The sequence below is a fragment of the Saccopteryx bilineata genome, chromosome 12 (assembly GCF_036850765.1).
Source record: "Saccopteryx bilineata isolate mSacBil1 chromosome 12, mSacBil1_pri_phased_curated, whole genome shotgun sequence".
NCBI lineage: Eukaryota > Metazoa > Chordata > Mammalia > Chiroptera > Emballonuridae > Saccopteryx > Saccopteryx bilineata.
Genome location: NC_089501.1, coordinates 8,371,676 through 8,393,102, shown reverse-complemented (window position 1 = coordinate 8,393,102; position 21,427 = coordinate 8,371,676). Strand labels below are relative to the sequence as shown.

Sequence of the window (21,427 nt, the reverse complement as noted above, 5' to 3'; positions counted from 1 at the left end):
GAGTGCTCAGCAGTTGACCTGCTCATCTCTTCAGGTGCACTTAGACAAGACCCAGAGACTTACCTGGAGTGCTCCAGGGCACCATGCTCTCTCTCTCACAAAACCCTACTAGATCAGTTCTCTTCACACTGCCGGGCATCTTCCTCTGATTCTCTGCCTTCATGGGGTCACTGATGTCCTTAACTGTTTTCTCCTCTGCATTTCAAATTCTCCACACGAGAGTCTGGATCCTTTTTTTTTTTTTTTGTATTTTTCTGAAGTGAGAAGCGGGGAGGCAGAGAGACAGACTCCCGCATGTGCCCCACTGGTATCCACCCGGCATGCCCACTAGGGGGCGATACTCTGCCCATCTGGGGTGTTGCTCCATTGCAACCGGAGCCATTCTAGTACCTGAGGTGGAGGCCATGAAGCCGTCTTCAGCACCCAAGCCAACTTTGCTCCAATGGAGCCTTGGCTGTAGGAAGGGAAGTGAGAGAGAAAAAGGAGAGGGGGAAGGATAGAGAAACAGATGGGCACTTCTGTGTGCCCTGGCTGGAAATCGAACCTGAGACTTCCACACGCCCAGCCAAAGCTATACCCCTGAGCTAGCTGGCCAGGGCTGGATCCTATTTTAGATCCAGTGGGTATACAACAGGGGGTAACTGCTTCAAAATTTCTTGTTTTGCTTTTTAATTTTTATGACACACTCAAGGGTCTTTACAGGATACTGCTTATATTTTATGGCTGAATCTACCAGAATTTCATCAAACTGATCTTCAAGTTTTTTTATATCAGAACCCATAAAACCATTATCTGGAGCTTGCATGCGCACCCATTGATGCTGACGTTCTCTCGCACAGCCGATTCAGAAGTCTGCCGGGCACCCCATGGGGCACGCTCCCCAGTCTCCTCAGGGAGCGCACCCTGAGCACTGTGCAGAGTGGCTCACAGCTCGGCCAGCTCATCACAGCTGCTTCAAGGTGCCCTGCACACAAAGTCCTCCCGGGATGCCCTGGGACCAAGGTCCACTCTTCTGTCCCCGCCACTCTCTCCACATCCCGTGGAGGCAAAAGGCCCCAGGAATTTTCTTAAAAATATAAACAGCTGCCATTTAGTAAAAGCTCCTCATGGGCCAGCCATGTGCTAAGCTGCAAATAATTCCTTTCTTCCCATAGCAATTGTCTGAGGCACGTCCCACGGTTATCATGTGACAGAGGAGGAGCCAGAGGCCCGGGCTCAGGAGCCGCCCAGGGGCATGGAGGAGCTGGCAGGTGGCAGAGCCAAGGCTGGCTGCAGGGAAGCATCCTGAGTGTAGTGTCAGGTTCAGTCACGGTCACGGGAAGGCCCAGAGGTTCCCATCTGAGGGGCTGAAGGGGAAACGTTGGCTGGGAGGTGGGGCAGGTGGAAATTTGGCTTTGATCTCTTCTGATTTCTGATACCTTATTGTTAGTTTGATTCTCAGATGAATGCTGCTTGTTCGAGTCTGTTGACTTTGAATTCTGAAACACACTCCACTTTCCTTCCCCATTTCATGTAATATTCCCTCAGTGCCAAGGTTAGAGCTTTTAACGAGCTCCTGAAAGGTAAGAACTCAGGCGTGGTGGGACGGACCATACACAGCTCTGCTTCTGTAGGTTTTCTCCACACTTAGCAGAAAATATTGCAAAAGTGTTTTTCCCTTTAATGTTTTTCTTCTTGCCAGCGGAGTCCCTCATCCTACGTGCCATATAAATGCCCTTTATCAAGGTTATTGGGGTGGGGGAGATAAGGTTTTTGTGACTGATACAATATCCTGAAGTCAAGGGTAATAACAGGGAAAACAGAATCATGAAGGAAAAACAAAGCAGTGATACAGAACCAGATGGCATGCGGCTCCTTCCCCTCCCCCAGCCTCTCCCTGCCCTGCTCTTATCAGCTTCAATAGGGAGGGATGGGGTTCTGTCTCCCTGGGGCAGCTGCCTCACCTCCCAGGGCGGCCTCCCACTCCTTTCCCTGACCAGAGGCGAGGACGGAAGGCCACAGGGCTGGCTTCTGTGTTTGAAAGTGCAGCATGAATCATGTGGTATGTGAGTGTGCATGTGCCCAGAGCCGGTGGCACTGCCACCCAGCTCAGGTGGGGCTCCTTCACTGTTGTGAGCAATGGTGGATTCAAATAATTTAGCAACCAGTTCTCTGCCCTAATGACCATTACAAGTATAATAAAAGATATACCAAAAGGTAGTTTATTATTTCATGTAGTTAATACTTAAGAACAACAAAAGAAGTACAAAAAACTAGGTTATAAGAAAGAGTTTTAAAATAGTAATGGAAAAGTATTAAATAATACCTGACAAAAAAAAACTGTTATTTAAGATATTTCCATATTGCTTCTTGATTGGTATCTTTGCTTGCAATTTTCTTCACTTTTATCTGAGCATCATCAGCTGTGTGATTTATCCTTAACCATCTTTTCACTGTAGGAGTAGAATCCCATTCCTTTAGAGGTAGGCCGACTAGACTAATAGTCATTGTGTTTGATATATTAGAAACAGGCGACTTCTCTTCTCTGAACGTATTATGTTCATCTTTGAAAAACCCCGACTTAGAGAGACCCCTGATTACAAGTGCCATTTTAACAACCAGTTCACCAACAAAAAAAAATTAGGTATCAGTACTGCCAAACAGGAGCAAATGGGCTGAATCCCTACCACTGGTTGTAAGTATTCAATGTAGTATATTTGGACATTATTAAACTTGAGCCCATTTTGCAAAATACTGAAATTCATCTGTTTCAGTCCCTATTTTCCCATTATATGACAAGCGATTTACCACCTAGAAACACAGCAACTCTTCACAATACAATGAACAGAATGCAGTAGTGGTCATTGCTAGGGTAGTAACTCCTTTCAATTTCTTTTCATCATGATAAGAAGAAATCCTGGTTGAGAGCCTCATCTGAACATCTGGTAAAATTGTTATGGCACCCTGACCATTTGGCTCAGTGGTAGAGCATCAGCCCAGTGTGTGGAAGTCCCAGGTTCTATTCCAGGTCATGGCACATAGGATAAGGGACCAGCTGCTTCTCCACCCCTCCCCCTTCTCTCTCTCTCTCTCTCTCTCTCTCTTCCTTTCTCTCTCTCTCTCCCCCTCCTGCAGTCATGGCTCAAATGAGCAAGTTGGCCGCAGGCACTGAGGATGGCTCCATGGCCTCACCTCTGGCGCTAGAGCGGCACCTCTGTTGCCAAGCAGCAGAGCAGCAGCTCCAGATTGGGATTGCCAGGTGGATCCGAGTCGGGGCACATGAGGGGGAGTCTGTCTCTCTGCCTTCCCACCTCTCACTTGATTAAAAATAATGTATAGATATGCTCTCTGAAAGTAAGATGGGCAGTGTCAATTTAGAAAGAATCCAGGATTTATATTAAAACTGCCCCCCAGCTGGACAGATCAGGACTGGCTCTTGTTTGCAGTTGCCACTTCCTGGCTGCATGAGCACTCCCAGCTCCTGGGCTACAAGCCCTGTGAGCAATTTCAGGGACTGGGACTAGGTTCTTTTAATAAGTCTTTAAATTAGAAGAACAGGGGAAGCTGCTATGAAAACTTAAAAGCTGTTCGGAGCCAGGGTTTAAATCATATATTTGAATCAGAGCAAGATAACAGTTAAAGAAAATCTCACCAACTCTTAAATTAATGAAATATCTGAACTGTAAGGACAGTTTAAAGACATGTGTCTTTAATAATGCTGATTAATCACAATAACACAAGTAAAGAAAAGGTAGCATAGTAGAAATTCTATTTTCCATAAATCAAGATGAATGATTTGTAAAGAGTATTATTAATTTGTAGAAGAATTAGGCTTCTGGTATATTGAAAAAAAAAGGTTTATTTATTTGCTCAAAAGAGTTTTGGGGTATGTTTTGAGTGAGTACCGGCCTCTCTGGACACAACATAAGAAGTTTACTACCTAATACATAGTGTCCTTATCATCTCACATCGCCTTTGATGAATAAATGGACCCTAGAAGGCCTAGAAAAAGAGAAAAGGACTTTATCTTTCTCGTGAGTAACTGAAACCCTTAGGAGGATGAATGGAGTCAAGAGAAAATCAGGAATTCCTGATACATGATTTTAGAATGAGCTGTTAGTTGGATTCTAATTTGTGCTAAACTCTTTAGGTACTCAGATAAAAATGAGATAATTAAGGCTGGATTTGAAATGGAAATGACTTATTACCAGATCACCCGAATGAGGCCGGGCTTTTCCCAGCTGGCTGCAAAATGTATTGGCTTCCTGCCGCAACTGACAGTACCATGTACCCCAAAACTGATACTATTCTTTTCAGTTTTCTTAATTTAAATCAACTACAACTAACTTGATGAAGGTTATCTTGCACTAAAAAATAAGCCTGTGCTTCAAGCTCTTGATTTTTCTCCTCACTATTTTGGAGCATTGCCCAGGTGGGTGTGGAGTGTTGGGGGGGAGAAGACGGGGAGAAGATACGTATTGGTTTTTTTATGATGAAATGTCTCCATCTAGTGGAATTTCAGAGCAGTAAACATTATCACCGTATTAAAGAGAATGTCTCCAAAGTCATTTCCTTAAATACATGCAATGTTTAAAAGAAAAAAATTAACTTTCATGTGTGTTCTTGGGTGTTATCCTTACAACTGCATGCACTTCTTTTGGAGGACATAGAAATGAAACCAATACAAACTGTGAAAATGCTGACATTTTTAGTCTCATGATTTGAACCTGAAAGGCAGCGGATACAGCAGGGAAGCAGCACAGGGTAGATTCCAAACTGATGACGGTCTCACTCTTCAGCTGTGTGGTGGGGTCACAGGTGTTCATATATACATCTATTATTGTATGTATAAATTATTGTATAATAAAAATCTGAACATGAACTAAAGTTAAGGTTATTAATAAGGGGCTTTCTGGGTATGAGAACAATTATTTCCTTTTTTTGATTGATTTTTTTTTCTGCTTACATTTGTTTAATAGAGTGAAAAGGCAAGACTGGAAAACTAATTATAACATAAGTTTTGAGAAACCTTTGCCAGCACACTGTTTTCCTGTGAGCTATTCTGTGTTACTTGTGCCACCAAACACTTCCCATGACTGCACCTGTGGTGCGTGTGGGCTTGTCACCACTTGTCCATGGCTCTGTTAAGTCCCACCTAGAGTTGTTCTCATTGGCCATCTTGCTCAGATTCAGTCTTTAGAGAATGGATCTCTCGAATAAGACTTGTATTGAATGTGGAAGCTGGTTATTCTCTACCTAATTAAATCAGTCCAGGGAAGATCTTGACCAGGGCCAAGCACATTTTCTTCCTGGCTGAGGACTTTAACATGGAGCCCAGCCAAAAACTGATATTAAGAACAGCCTGGGTTTCTCTTACGGACTCCAAGGACAAACCCAGGAAGGAGAGAAGGCACTGGGTCTCTGGTGATCGGGCGGGTAGGTGTTTCAGCTCTGGTCTCGATTTGCCCAGGTGTAATTGTGTCCTTCCCTGCCCCTCACACTCCTGACTGCAGGCTGAGGCAGGGCTCTGAGGACAATGTGGGTGTTGGAGCTGCAGCCCCACCTACACATGCTAACCGTTGTTGATAGAGTTACTCACTCCATCCCTGCTCTCCACCACGTGCAGCCATGTGAGTCTGAGCACATGCACTCTACCCATTCAGTTTACTCATCTGCTTTAAGCTGAGAGTGACGTGATAAGCCCCTTTTCGTGTCCTTGGGCCCACAGCTCCAAGAGCTTCACAGACTGAGACCAGCTGTCGATACATACAAAGTGGTGTGACTAGGAATCTCACCCCTTGTCAAGGACCACCTCCCCTACATGTGTACACACACAGCTACACCCACCCCCCCACTGCCCCCACCAGACTCAGTCGTTGCTTTAAGTAGACAATGAAATAACCTCAGGTTGGGCATGTCTGAGCAAAGCTCATATACCCTATGTATCTTTATTATTCTACCTATTTTCTTCAGGGCAAGCAAGGCAAGTATTCAGAATACGTTTTCATCCCTTACTGGGTCTTCTCTCAGATAATCTACAGCTATAATGTTTTTCTTTTTCTGATGAATCTTTTGAAGGGTGGCAAATAACACTGAAAGCTAGCAGCTTGCACCTCTAGCAGTACCAAAGGATGCTGGTTGCCTTGGGGTGGGGGACGCAATAGAAACTGTTGGGTAAATTAGCACTAATCATGTGTGCTTTCTTTCTCTCCAACTTTATTGAGATATAATTGACAAAATATTGTGTAAGTTTAAGGTGTACAGTGTGATGGGTTAATACATATATATTGTGAACCATTTACCATAACAAGCTTCATTAATACCTTCTTCACCTCACATAATTAACATTTTGTTGTTACAGTGTTTTTCTTAAATAGCTGGGGGCTGGGTTCCCTTCTTCTCTATCCATGTTGGGGACACTTACCAAGCAAAATGTACCCCCTACTCAGAGAGCCCTCTCCTGGCTAGTGTTCTACATTCTTAATTCACAGATAAGGCAAGAGACCAGGCAGCACTGAATCCACCTCACAGTGGACCCTCCATCCCTCACAGGTCAGGTGGTAGAATGACCTGGAGATAGTAATACACTCTTACAGCATTGAGTCTATAATTGCAAAACATTGAAATGGCTACTGTATTCACTTCTTTTTCTCTTTTTTTCTCTGCAGGGAAGGAGATTGGTGGGAAGCCCGCTCCTTGACAACCGGAGAGACGGGGTACATTCCCAGCAATTACGTGGCTCCGGTTGACTCCATCCAGGCAGAAGAGTACGTTTTGTGTTTTGTCGTTCACTTAACTACTTGCTTTTAAAATTTAGTTGGCACAATAAAATGCCATTAATGTTGTGCAGGAGGGAGAAGAAATTCACTGGAGTGATTAAGAACTGAGAGAGTATGGTAGTGCCGATGTCCCAGGCTTTATGCCATTGAGTTTTGTCATATCTATGACTTACCAGTACTATTGCTAACTTGCTGTTTTTCTTTAAGCCTGCTCACTTTTTAAAACCTATTTATTTTGAAAGGAAATGTTGTATCAGTAACCCGAATGAAAGCCAAATATTACTTACCATAGATAGAAAGTAACCATAAGAATGTGATGAAATTCCATCTAGAGCAGGGGTCGGGAACCTATGGCTCATGAGCCAGATGTGGCTCTTTTGATGGCTGCATCTGGCTCGCAGACAAATCTTTAATAAAAAAATAATAACATTAAAAATATAAAACATTCTCATGTATTACAATTCATTCATTTCCTACCACTCATGTTCATGGTTGCGGGTGGCTGGAGCCAATCACAGCTGTCCTCCAGGACAACACCAAATTTTTATTGGATAATGCATAACGTACACGGGTTGTTGTATGGCTCTCACGGAATTACATTTTAAAATATGTGGCATTCGTGGCTCTCTCAGCCAAAAAGGTTCCCGACCCCTGACTAGAGCATGTATTATTGTCTACCCAAGGTTCTAATCCTACAGTCTACTGAAAAAAGACAAAGAGGGAGAGGAAGAAAAACTGGGAGGAAAGGAGGGAGGGAGGAAGGGAGGGAAGGAGGGAACTGGCAAATAATTGTTAAAGATCAAATTGAGATTTTTCTCCTCAATCTGACCAGAAATATTAAAGGAGCACTAAAAAGACATACTTCCCATGCCCAGGTAGAACTGTCTCATACAGAGCTCATCCCTCAACTCAAGAAATTCTGTGATGATGCATTCCGAATGGTCCTTTCCTTGCTTTGGGGCGTCATTGGTTTCTTTGGGGCTACAATGGTGACTGTAAATAGTGGTCCCGAAGATTTTATTGCTAACAGCTGGCCCATAGGCTTGGGGCATTCTAGAAGGAACTACCATTGTTCTATCTCCTGATCTGTGGGGACCCACAGGCAATTCCAAGTGGAGAACTGTCAGGGCTTGTGTGGAGACCCTGATTTCTGAGCTGGGGGAAAGGGAGCTGGCCATGACCTCCTGAAGGCGGGAGGCGGGACCCTGGCCTCCTCCGGGACCCTGGAGACCTGCCTCGCCTGCTCAGTGGAGGCCATCTTGCCTTAGGAGAAAAGTCAGCCACGGAGCCCAACCTTTGGCTCTGATATTTAATTTTACCCTGGATTTGTTTAAGCTTTAGGGAAGATTAGACTCCACACTTCAGCCAAATCCTCAACTGGCTCACTCTTGTCTTTCATTCTTTTGTATTCCATCTAAGGAGACCTGTTTTGTTCCCCACTCTCCATCACTAGTGGTTCTGAGCTGCTTTTCTCTCTTAGTGAGTGTGTTTCATCATCAGTGAATAAAAGAATTTGTGGTGAATGTTTATCTTAGGGCAGCTTGGCAGACGTCTTTATGTTCTTTCAGCATAAAAGGTAACACCCAAATGTAGCCCTTTTTTTTATTATTAACTGGGAATCTACCCAGTCTCTATTTAAGTTATATTTATATGGTCAATTTCTTTTAATATTTTGTTTTTAAAGAATAAAATAGCACTTAAAAATAATGCCTATGGTTTTACATATGCAATTATCATTATCTTAAACTACTGTTGTGTTACTGCAGTCCATTGTTCTAACAGCTCTTTTCACCACTGTTCATGTTTGCACTGCATTTTAATTAATACAGACCCACAAAGTCATTTCTCACAAATAATTGGTGTACTCCTCTTTGTACCATCTAGTGCTAGGTTAGGATGGTTGCACAGTCTGGTGCCTTTAAAAGTCGCTGAGGAGCTAATAGGAGGTGTCTTTTCTTACCTTCAGGGAAGCTCTTTCATTCACAAAAGAATTTGACAGTGAACATATAATAGTGATGTTCAAGTATAATGAATTGCAATTTCATTTTAGAAACTGGATTCTTTCACAGTTAAATATTCTAAAAATTGTTCCTTTACGCAAATTCCCGTGGAATCTCCTGAATTCTCCCTTGGGTTTTTGGAACACCTGCTGCTCATTCAGCACCTGGTACTGAACAGTTATCTAACTGCCAGGCCATGGTCCGGGCTAGCGAGTGAGGGGAAGATAAAAGACAGATGACAAAGGTCATGAGGTGGCCTGATGTGATGCCTCCTAAAGTGTCACAGGAGTGTCATCACAGAAAGAATATGAATATGTCCCTGGCACTGAGTCGATTTCAGGGATGTGCTCAATGACTGTGCAGTCACCTGGCCCTGCAGCTGTGCCCGCACACACATGGGGCAGACCCCAACCCAGATGCCTGGCAGCTGCCTTTTACTTATTGGCATCCTCACACTTGCTAGACAGAAAGACAAGACAAACAGCATCCAAGGGCAGCATGCATTGCAATTTAGGGGTAGTCTTGACCATTTTTTTCAGAGTTCCAATAGGTAGGAAGTTACAGAAAATAATCGTCTTTGTTCTCTATCCATTCTGACTGACTTCTTTTTAAACGCTTGATTAATGACCTTGATACACACTGAGATTATGTATTGTTATTTTGCAGGGATTGCAGTTATGCTCAGAAACCCATATCTGGTAGCTGTGTAGAACGGGTCCCTGTGGCTGCCATTTCACACAAGGGCTTCGCGTTCTCTTTTTGCGCAGGCAGGTGGCAGTTGTAACACAGACCAGTTCTTGTCATCTCTGGAAGGAAGGAAAATAATCCACAATTCAAATCTGTTTGTTTGAGTTTTTTTTGGAAGAGTGAAAGAGATGCGCTAGGGGTAGAATCAGGAATAGATTGAAAGGGAACTAGACGAGGCTAGGAAAAAAAATAGGGAGAGGCTAAGACGAACTTGGAGATCAGGAGGATTTGTGGGTAAAAGAGCTTAGTGATTCCATTTTTGTAAATGTTTGTTATAAAATGTTTCCTTTTTTAAAAAAAATCTCATTTATAGGTGGTACTTTGGAAAACTTGGCCGAAAAGATGCTGAGCGACAGCTTTTGTCCTTTGGAAACCCAAGAGGTACCTTCCTTATCCGTGAGAGTGAAACCACCAAAGGTGAGATAATCAGCTGAAGAGGTTTGCCTGTCATTCAGATCTGTGGATCAGTCAGAGGGATGAAAGGCTTACCTCTCACGGATAAGGGTTTTAAATGCACAGACCCCCCTGCCTTGCCAGGGAGTCCTATTTTCAGCTTTTCCTCCAGGCTCTCGAACTACAGACAGCTCCAAAAAAGACAACGGAGTTCCAAATCAAGACCTGCCTCTTGTAACGGGGGCTGGGCAGCTTCACCCCTCCAGGCTCACAAGATCACAGGACTTTCACAAGCCCTTTAGAATTATGAATTTCTGAAACTCTTAGTTCCTCAGGCTGGAAAACGCAGTTGTTTTTGCATTTCTTTTGTTTTTTTCATAACTGAGGACTGCTCTTCCTCCAACTATTGGCCTTTTGATTATTTAAAATCCAACAGAGCCCACAAGAGGAGCTGGGCCAAGGAAAAGAGCAGTGGCCTTCTAGCCTGACCTACCAGACACTGGTTGTCTGCTCCTGTGGAAAACACTGGGGAGCAGACAGGGGAAGCTCCCTTCTAGAATGGGTTTCTTTGGTATGCGCTGTCCCTGCCCCCTGATGCTGCGTGGGTAAAGGAGACTGGGGGAGCCATCACAGCCTGGGATATCTGTCTTCTCTTCATCTTGGGGGCGGGGGGGGTTGTAAGAAAAAATTCAAGAAGCCTTCATTCTCAAGGGTAAAATCATTTTATTGCTAATTTCTGACATTTTCGGGCAAGAGGTATTTTCTTCCTGTTACTGAATGGAAGTGTGTATAGTGTGTGTGTGTGTGTGTGTGTGTGTGTGTGTGTGTGTGTTTCCTCCTGATTATTATTCATCAGAATAGTCAAGTAAATGAGACATAAATAACAAATGAGTACTCAAAATGATTGGAGTTGCTAATACTTTGCATATTTACCAGGTGCCTATTCGCTTTCTATCCGTGACTGGGATGATATGAAAGGAGACCATGTCAAACATTATAAAATTCGCAAACTTGACAATGGCGGATACTATATTACCACCCGGGCCCAGTTTGAAACACTTCAGCAGCTTGTACAACATTACTCAGGTAACCTTAATTCTAACTAGCAACTGACCATTTGGACACTGGAGGGACTGGATGGGAGCAGAGCAGGAAAGGGAAAGGCAGGGGGAAGAGGTACAGCAATATATTATATATAAAGTCACCAGTAAAATTCAGCTGACCCTTGACCAACATGGTTTGAACTGCGCAAGACCACTTCTATGTGGAGTTTTCAATATATGCAATACTGTAAATGTATTTTCTCTTCCTTATGATTTTCTAAATAACATTTTCTTTTCTCTAACTTACTTTATTACACAATTGCAGTATATAATACACATAACACAAAGTATGCATTAGTCAGCTGTTTGTGTGTTCAGTAAGGCTTCCAATCAACAGTAGACTATTAGTAGTTAAGCTTTTGGGGAGTCAAAAGTTACACGTGGGTTTTCAACGGCATGGTGGTCAGAGCCCCTAACCTCCATGTTGTTCAAGTTCAACTGTAAATTTCTTTGCTAGCCCCTCACAGTGGCTAAAGAGGTTCTATTGGTGCTTTTCTACCACAGTTATATATTGCATCAAAAGACTATATCATTGTTTCCCAAGTGGAAAGCAATAGGTTAAACTTTCTTTTTTTGTTGTTGTTTTTTTGTTGTTGTTGTTTTTTGTATTTTTCCGAAACCAGAAACGGGGAGGCAGTCAGACAGACTCCCGCATGCGCCCGACCGGGATCCACCTGGCACGCCCACCAGGAGGCGTTGCTCTGTTGTGACCAGAGCCACTCTAGTGCCTGAGGCAGAGGCCACAGAGCCATCCTCAGCACCCGGGCCAATCTTGCTCCAATGGAGCCTCAGCTGTGGGAGGGGAAGAGAGAGACAGAGAGGAAGAGAGGGGGAGGGGTGGAGAAGCAGATGGGCACTTCTCCGGTGTGCCCTGGCCGGGAATCGAACCCAGGACTCCTGCACGCCAGGCCAACGCTCTACCACTGAGCAATAGGTTAAACTTTAAAAGCTGCCTTTCCATTCTCCCGCAGAATATAATTCAGAAAGCTGGGAGGGAACTTACACGGGGCCTCCTACAGGACAGGTTGTGTTTCTGCTGTCACCTTCCACTCAGCGCTGTCACAGGAATGACTGCACATGCATTTCCTTCTCAAGACAAGATGACTTTTTCAATCCATTTATTATGTTCTTCTGCCCCACCAGTATTTCTTTTTTCTAACTAGACTTGACTTAGGTGACCCACAGATCAGTTACAGCTACTGTGTTAAACTTTTAAACTGTTGGTCAGTCTCTGTCCTAACACCCAGATGTCACCATTAGTCTATTGTTGCTAGAAATGTATACTTAGATGTTAGGTGTGCAATTTGTACATTTTATTAAAGATTGTGGTCTTGTGTGTAAATGTCAAAATGGTTGCTTTCTTTCCTAGATTAGCAGGTATATTCCACTATATAATACATACACAAGGGTGGATATAGCTATACATGTGCAGATAGAGATCTTTGTTTCATTAAATCCAGTAGTTTTTTGTGTGACCTGTGTATAATTTTATATTTTTCTTCAGGACCATGACATTACCCCAAAATAGTATATGACTTAACCCAATTATTGTTGTATGCACATTCATTAAAAAATGTTTGTATAATTCTTTAGCAACCCCAAAAAAGCAGTCTTTTCAAAATGGCAATAATAAATACCTATATGTTGATCCTAGGCACTAATGAACAAGTGAAAAAATTAGCAGCACTTAGAGTATTTGTTGATTAGAGCATTTGGGGAACTTTGGTTTTATGTGGATTCTAATGAAATATTTGGGAGAAATGGGACAGAATATCTCCTTGAGCTTAAATGATGTACCATACATAAAATGTCTGCACGCTGTAAGGGTCTTCAAATGCCAGTATATACTGCATTACAGCCAAACAGCAGGGTCCCTGGGGCCTGGATTCTTTGAAAATATAGTATCAGAGAGGGCCCCTTACTAACATCATAAAGCTGGAAGAAGAGAAAGAAGATGAACAGCAACAGACAGTTTTTTAATCTAAAAAAAAATTTGGCTCAAGTTAGATTTGTTTTTATATCAGCTTTTTCTCTTCCCTTTGTCTTTCTCACACACAATCAAGTACCTTTGAAATACTGACACATAAATAATTTCCTACCTAAACATCTCAGAACCTAATTCTATCAAAAAGAAAGAAATAAAAAAGTAGCTTACAGCTGCTTCCTGAAGAAAAGGCAACATTGCGGCCCTGGCCGGTTGGCTCAGCGGTAGAGCGTCGGCCTGGCGTGCGGGGGACCCGGATTCGATTCCCGGCCAGGGCGCATAGGAGAAGCCCCCATTTGCTTCTCCACCCCCACCCCCTCCTTACTCTCTGTCTCTCTCTTCCCCTCCCACAGCCAAGGCTCCATTGGAGCAAAGATGGCCCGGGCGCTGGGGATGGCTCCTTGGCCTCTGCCCCAGGCGCTAGAGTGGCTCTGGTTGCGGCAGAGCGACACCCTGGAGGGGCAGAGCATCGCCCCCTGGTGGGCAGAGCGTTGCCCCTGGTGGGCGTGCCGGGTGGATCCCGGTCGGGCGCATGCGGGAGTCTGTCTGACTGTCTCTCCCCGTTTCCAGCTTCAGAAAAATACCAAAAAAAAAAAAAGAAAGAAAAAAAAGAAAAGGCAACATTGCTACATTTGACGTCCCTGGATCAGAGGGACTTGGGGCACGGGAAGGGGGGTCACGGCCAGGCTCTCTGCAGCTTTTGTCACTGATCCTTGTTGTTTGTTACCTGCCTCATGTTTAATTTGCCACTTAGTCCATTTCCCCTGACCACTGCTAGGTTCTAGATGGCACATTCTTTAAGGGAGAGGGAGGCTGGAGGTACTCCAAAGAGAGAGAGAGGAAAGATAAAACTCCAGATCACTTCACAGTGATAACTATTTCTTTCCTCTCTCTTTTTCTTTCACATCCTTATGTCCTACGGAGTTTAGTTTTCGTTCTTTCTGCTTTCAAACCAGACTCCTAAATTATACACTGAAGATTGTTATAAACTTTTTTTAATAACAATATCAAAGAAACAAGAGTACCCGACTAGGAGAATCGAGTCAGTTAAAATGCAGAGAACTCACTGGGGAAACGTGGCCGCTCTCCCCTGCCGCCCTTTCCTCATCCTGACTGGTCTGTGGCAGTCAATGTTATATGGAAGAGTCCTGTACAGGAGTCACGGTCTTCAGTATAATCCCCAAACCCTTGCTATCGAGGGGGGAAAGGGCAATCGTGTTGACACTCTGTAGTCCAAATGTACCTTTGAAAAATTAGTGGAGGTATTTTCAGGGTTCCGGAAGACATGTTATTAGCACATTGGTTTGAAAGTGGGGGTTTTTTATATATAGTGAGCATAGAAACCAATGCAGTCTATATCTGTTTATATGAATAGACTATATTATACCTGGGGATATGGAGTAGTCCAGATTTCAAGTGTCCTCTGTTCTACCTTCAGTAAACATGTTTCAGTGTGCAGCATCTGATCTTCCAAGGTGTGTGTAGTTCTCTGCCAATGTGGTACTGTTTGGAGTAATGCCGTGTGCTGGCTGGGTCTGTGCAACTGTAAGTGTTGTTGTTTCACGCGTTCTGCTTTTCTCTCCCTCTCTTGCCGCTGTCCCCACTCCGTTAGAGAGAGCCGCAGGTCTGTGCTGCCGCCTAGTAGTTCCCTGTCACAAAGGGATGCCAAGACTTACCGATCTGTCTGTCAAAACCAAAGATGTCTGGGAAATCCCTCGAGAATCCCTGCAGTTGATCAAGAGACTGGGAAATGGGCAGTTTGGGGAAGTATGGATGGGTATGCTAAGACTCAATTACTTTCTTACTAGCTTCCTCATTTGGGAAGTCCCAAACATCAAAGATGGAAGGTGAAAATAAAGACCATGTAACCAGGAGGAAGGTTTAAATTACTGATAGTGAAGAATAATGATTTTGATTTTGGAATTCTGGAATTTCTAGAAAAATTATATAAGTGGTCAAGATTGGCAAATGGCTCAAATTATACTAATATAAATGTCTCAATTCATAAACCAGTAAATTCTACAAAGAATGTTCCAGCCTGCAGGGAAGGCCTTGCCCTTCACTTCCATTGGTAGGTGTTTACCCGGTGTACTCAGTATCGCCCTAAAGGGCAAGTCACCTTCCATCTTTCCTAGTGCATGCATTATTTTGGATTATAAGAACTGTGTTTTCTTTATTAACCCTCTTTCCTGTAGAGAAAGCTGATGGTTTGTGTTTTAACTTAACTGTGATTGCATCGAGTTGTACCCCACAAACTTCTGGATTGGCTAAAGATGCTTGGGAAGTTGCACGTGATTCGTTGTTTCTGGAGAAGAAGCTGGGTCAGGGGTGTTTCGCTGAAGTGTGGCTTGGTAAGGCAGAGGGTACTTTTTGTTTTGGCTGCATCTCAAAGCCAATTAAAAGGACAATTTTGAACAAAGCATATTAACAGCCATTGGGACCACAAAACTTAACCTGGATAGCTGGTATAGCCATCCAGATTTTCAGAATATGGCAATATCTTCCTGTGCTCTTCTGTCTTGCTCCATGTGGTTAATTAAGGCATGCACAGAACAGGAAACCAGTACAATAGGAATATGGTATTTCTTCTTCCTAAAACATGGGAAGGTAAGACACGATAGATGGGCTACTGTAGGAGGAAACCATGGGTTGTTTTGCTCAGTGGACCTGGGTGTTTTTGCTCAATCTTTACTGGCTGATTAACCATGGGCAAAGGGCTTATTTAATCTCTATGAGCCTCAGTTTCCTCATCTGTAAAGCTGGAAATGTCCCTACTTCATAGGACTGTTTAGAGAATTACAAGGGACAATATGTTTCAAGTCCCTTGCACATAGTAGATACTTGGTAGACACATGTAGTTCTCTTAATTTGGTTGTCATGCCATTGATAAGGCCAGCTGCACTGGGCCCACCCCACACGTTTTGTAGCTCCCTGGGCTAATGGCAGCTTTGCTTAGAGACAGTTCCTGGACTTAGGCCCCACTCCAAACATCTGTCAATAAGTGTTAGTGCTTATGGAATCTTCCTGCTTCCCTTCTTAGATTCAATTACAGACCATATAGATAAGTGCCTGTTGTTATGTGTGGCTGTAGTGAAGACTACACTTCACTAAAAGATTTAACAGTTAAAACACTTGGAACACAGCTTGGCAATGAGTAAGTACTACACAGTTAGAGAGAGACAGAGAGATATAAAGTAGATAAGTAGCCAGATAGATAGATTCTCAGTCATACACAATATGTGTATATGCATAGGCTATTTTAATAACTATTATCATTATTATTGTTTGTCAGAGTCCACATTGTTGTGTCCATCACTCTGGACTTTAACTCAAGTATTATAAAATATGTTTAACATGACCCTCCTCTTCCCCATGTGCCCAATTTATCATTAAAATTATCAGGAATAATTGGACACTATACAAAAATTTATTTACAAACTTTGTAATTATCAACTTTAAGTAATTACACATATTATTAAGATTTTGTTTCCTACTGAACATAACACATCATTTTGTGGAAGTTCAGGATCAGGATGTAATGCCAATATAAGTAACTGGGTTGTTATTAGAGAAAAAAAATCTCTTTAAAATTTCAGGGTGCCAACACTCAAATATCAAAGGCTACTTATATGTTGTCAAATTTCCCATTTATGTTTAGTAGTCATTTTTTATAAAATATGATAAGTTCTTCTTTAAGCCACTTGTTCTTTCATAATTCACATTTTTATAGGTTGTATTTTGTAATTAATGAACCATGTTTTAACAAGATAACAAAAGTTACTTCAATTTACAGAATTTTTAAATTCTAAAATTAATTATATTAAATATATAATTAACCTGAATTTAATCTAGCCTTTTCCAAATAGAAAGTAATATAAATTTAGCAGATTTTTTTGTTTCCCTTATAAATAGTTTTAATTTAAAGTCATAAGCAATAAAAAAAGAAAGACAAAGTCATAGGACTAGTAATAGAATGCACATGCAACCTACTTTCTTTTTAAATTGGGAGCTGAAAGAGACTCAAAAAATAATCCAGTTCCATTTCTTTTTTTTACAGATGAGATAACCAATGATCATAATAAACTAGGCTTTCCTCTGGACCCACTAGATTTTCTTAGCATGTTAAGTTAAAATATTTCTTTTCCCTCTTAGCTGTTGCCTGATTTTTCCAGTCTAGCTAATAGAAGCCATTGCTCTTGTTGTAGCTGACCATCAGTAAACCTGGTTGAAGTATGGGCAAGTAGACTGTGAGCTTCTTGCTAATGCTCATCAGCATAATTACAACCTTACTTATATAGATCAACTCTTCAAGGACTCTGTCAAGTAGCTCAGCCATTACAGACAACTGAAAGTCTAGAGGTAATTTCTAGACACCCTCAGTGTGTTGCCGTATTTTTAAGATGGCATACCCCATAAAACGGAACTTACTCTCATTCCTTCTGTGCTCACTCTACTACTGAATGGATGGGTATTGGATGACAAGGCTCATTCTAACCTAGGGGTCCTCAAACTTTTTACACAGGGGGCCAGTTCACTGTCCCTCAGACTGTTGGAGGGCCGGACTATAAAAAAAAACTATGAACAAATCCCTATGCACACTGCACATATCTTATTTTAAAGTAAAAAAAACAAAATGGGAACAAATACAATATTTAAAATAAAGAACAAGTAAATTTAAATCAACAAACTGACCAGTATTTCAATGGGGACTATGCTCCTCTCACTGACCACCAATGAAAGAGGTGCCCCTTCCAGAAGTGCGGCGGGGGCAGAAAAATGACCTCAGGGGGCCGCATGCGGCCCGCAGGCCGTAGTTTGGGGACCCCTGTTCTAACCCCTGGTTATAACCATTCTTCTAAAGAAGTGTCCAGAGCGTTTTGTACAAGTTTGTAATCACATGACTGAGCCAGAAAAAGGAAAGCAGTATATACCAAAATAAGAAATAAGCTTAATTATAAACCATGATATAGCCATAAGTAAACACATTTTTCCTGGCAAAAATACTGACAGAGTCCTTTCATTTAACTTGTCTTTGTTCAACAAAAACAATATTAAGTTTTTTAACTTAAAAATCTAATTCTATGCAAATAGCTGTTGATTTAAAAACTTTTTTTTCCAACAACAGAGGACCTTTGTTTGACTTATTGTTGTGGCTGTCTGCAGGTACCTGGAATGGAAACACAAAAGTAGCCATAAAGACTCTTAAACCAGGCACAATGTCCCCTGAATCTTTCCTTGAGGAAGCGCAGATCATGAAGAAGTTGAAGCATGACAAGTTGGTCCAACTCTACGCGGTGGTATCTGAGGAGCCCATCTACATTGTCACCGAGTATATGAATAAAGGTTAGACAAGACCTCTTCTAGCTTCAATCTCACAGCGACCTACAAGGTTATTTAGGAGAAAGGAACAGAGTTGCCTGCTTGCTCTTTTTGCTTGTTTCTGCATGAGTCAAGCATTCTCATCAGAGCACAAATTGTGTACTCATTAATGAAAACATTCTTTTAAAGATTTATTGATTTTAGAGAGAAGGGTAAGAGAACCAGGAAGCATCAACTTGTAGTAGTTGCTTCTCGTATGTGTCCTGTCCGGGCAAGCCCAGGGTTTCAAACCAACCACCTCAGCATTCCAGGGCAACACTTTATCCACTGCGCCACCACAGGTCAGGCAATGAAAACATTTTAAAACAGACTATGACCTCAAGTTTGCCCCCAGTACCTTTTGTTCCTCTCCATAAGAAAGTATTTATTTTTAATACTGATACACATAGAGCTATGATAGTTTGTTGTTATTTTGAATGCCATAGCTTGTGTTAAATTTCCTTTTTGCAGGGCTGAACAATTAATGTCAGACACTGGTCTCTGGGCTAAATTTAATGTCTATGTTTTAACATCTTAATTTTTTTTCAGCTCTCAAACATCAGATGAAGAAAGATGTGCTTTTAAACAGCACATTTTATTTTTATTCTCTCTCTGTGTGTGGCTCTGTCTCTGTCTTCTAATCAAAGCAGTATTGTTGGGAATAAGGCCAGAGATTCACTTTGTTTTGGAAAAAATAGATGAACCAAACAAGAAACATCCTTAAAAGGCAATGCATTGTCCACCAGAGGATGCCAGTATAATTCTTCCTTTCTGTGTACTTTTAAAATATATTTGGAAATTTTTCCTGGCAGATTGTCCTTTGTATCCAGGGTTATTTGGTAAATAACTTTGTGATTAAAGCATGAAAAGTCACCTTGACCATTACGAGCCCCTGGCCTCTGCACGGTTGTTTCAGCCCCACTGTTAGTGCTGCGCCCCTCAGGCTGTGTGATCACAGTGGCACTGAGGCCCCAGCTGTTTTCACACAGGGGTCTTAGAGGCCATGATCTAGTAGGGCGCTACTTGCCTCACCCTGTAAGCCTCAGATACTCTTTCCTTGTCTTCAGATATTTTTTTTCTTGATTTGAAATCTGTAAATAAGCTAAGCCAGTGATTCTCAAACTTTATTATCTGTCACAATCACCTAGACAGCTTCTTAAAATCCAGATTTCTGAGCCCAACCCCCAGAGTTTCTGATTCGATAGGTCCGGGAGGGACCTGGGAGCTGGCATTTCTAACGGGTTCCCTGAGGGATGTTCCTGCCGGTCCCAGGGCCGCGTCTTGGGGACCATCGGCCGGGTGCTGTTTCACCACATTGCTCCTGCTTGCGGGCCGACTGAGGCATGAGGCTGAAGTTTCTCGTGTTCTTTGTGACAAAAAGAGAACTGAGTCCCATTTTTTTCTACTTTTATCAATTTTTGTTGTTCTTGAAAATGATATCACCATTTTTTATTCTTAAACGGTAAAACTATTGCCCTTCACTGCATAGTTTTTATTCTGTTTTTGGTATAAATTTTTCTTTTGCATTGATGGCATTGTTACCTCATTACTTCTAATAAGAAAATTGGAAATTTTTACCTTTCAAAGTAAATTGAAATGGTTTTATGTTTTGTTCATAGGAAGTTTACTTGATTTCTTAAAAGATGGAGAAGGAAGAGCTCTGAAATTACCAAACCTTGTGGACATGGCAGCACAGGTAGGCCCCACGGTACCTTGGCCCCTGCCTTAGAAACCAGACATGTGAATGAATAGAGCCAAGGTGTAACGTGTTCCCTGCCCTCGGCTCCCGCAGGTCGCTGCAGGAATGGCTTACATCGAGCGCATGAATTATATCCACAGAGATCTGCGATCAGCAAACATTCTAGTGGGGAATGGACTCATATGCAAGATTGCCGACTTTGGATTGGCCAGATTGATCGAAGACAATGAGTACACAGCCAGACAAGGTAGGCATTTGAATGACGATGGCTTGTGATCATATCCTTGAACAGTCACTTACTGCACAGCCTTTGCTCCTTCCTTCCCTTTTCTTCCTTCAGAAAATATTTGAAATGTCATTGTTCAGATGGGTTTTCTCCTTGATCTGGGAGAAATCTGACAGTTCAGCAGGCGGGCAACTATAGGGGGTTTCAGTAGATGGAGGAGATGTTCCTTTGAGATGAGCGAGTGTTCACTGGTCCTCCTGGTTCGTGCCACACTCCTCACGGTGTCTAGGCTTGGGACAGCTTGCTTTTGGGGGAAGGTTGTGGAAGACCAATAGATCAAGCAAGAAATAGCTTGTCATTCCATCACAGTCTAGGAAAAACAAAAGGCATGCTCATTGGACAGTTTAATAAAGGAGTTTTTTACAAAGGCATGGGCAGGGCTTAGGAAAACCAGCAAGGCATGATGGGTGTTCCAGAGCTAGTAACAGCAGTGGACCCTGAAGGCAAGGGGGGTGGCGGGTAGCAGGCACCAGAACTAAGGGCACAGCTGTGCTAAGAGTCCACCTTTCATTAGAGAGAGGCTGCAGGGGTGGATCTGGAGGAGTCCTACCCCAGCTCACTCGTCAGCTGCTTCCAGATCTCGTGCCAAACCCAACTAGAAGCCAGAGGTCAAAGGAGCCCATTGATGAGTGCAGATGGGCCCAGAGCAGGGAGAACAGTAAAAAGGAATTTAGAGGGAGCATAGAAGATAGCACAGTCACTTGAACATCACCTCCTTTAATCATCTCCTTCCATTCCACCCCCTCCAAAGATTTGTAGAATTAGCCTCTAGAAAAAAAAAAAAATAGATCCCAACTAGCAGCCAGTCCAGCTGGGCGGTTTTCCAGTGCTTTTAGAGCACCTGACACCAGGAAGGGAATGCCTGGGGTTATTTTCTGTCCTCCTAGATCTTCACCTAGTGGTCAGCAGGTAGACGTGTGGAGGTAAAGGTGCTGTTGCCCGTTAAACATAGGCTCCTCCTGTAGAACAGTGCTTGTATCTGAAGGAGGAGGTAACCTTCATTACTGTTTTTAACCGAAGCCTGGTTATTCTGAGCAAGGCTGAGCAGTGACTAGAATATATTACAGGGCAGTGCTTTCTACTGGATTTCATAAAGGCC

At 42.6% G+C, this 21,427-nt stretch overlaps 1 protein-coding gene and 1 pseudogene across 4 annotated transcripts in view; one reads left to right on the top strand and one right to left on the bottom strand.

The window, feature by feature from the left end:
- Window positions 1-21,427, top strand: part of FYN (FYN proto-oncogene, Src family tyrosine kinase) — a 230,276-nt gene that overhangs the window by 175,796 nt on the left and 33,053 nt on the right. For 3 of the 4 annotated variants that reach the window (XM_066247764.1, XM_066247763.1, XM_066247765.1), the window contains 7 exons: window positions 6,648-6,746; window positions 9,819-9,922; window positions 10,835-10,984; window positions 14,598-14,762; window positions 18,149-18,328; window positions 19,963-20,039; window positions 20,136-20,289. In XM_066247764.1, the coding sequence (XP_066103861.1) occupies window positions 6,648-6,746; window positions 9,819-9,922; window positions 10,835-10,984; window positions 14,598-14,762; window positions 18,149-18,328; window positions 19,963-20,039; window positions 20,136-20,289 (929 nt within the window). Of the gene's footprint in view, window positions 1-6,647; window positions 6,747-9,818; window positions 9,923-10,834; window positions 10,985-14,597; window positions 14,763-15,180; window positions 15,337-18,148; window positions 18,329-19,962; window positions 20,040-20,135; window positions 20,290-21,427 lie in introns of all 4 variants that reach the window. The other variant, XM_066247766.1, reaches the window with a different exon arrangement.
- LOC136316409 (kinetochore-associated protein NSL1 homolog pseudogene) lies at window positions 180-2,031 on the bottom strand (annotated as a pseudogene).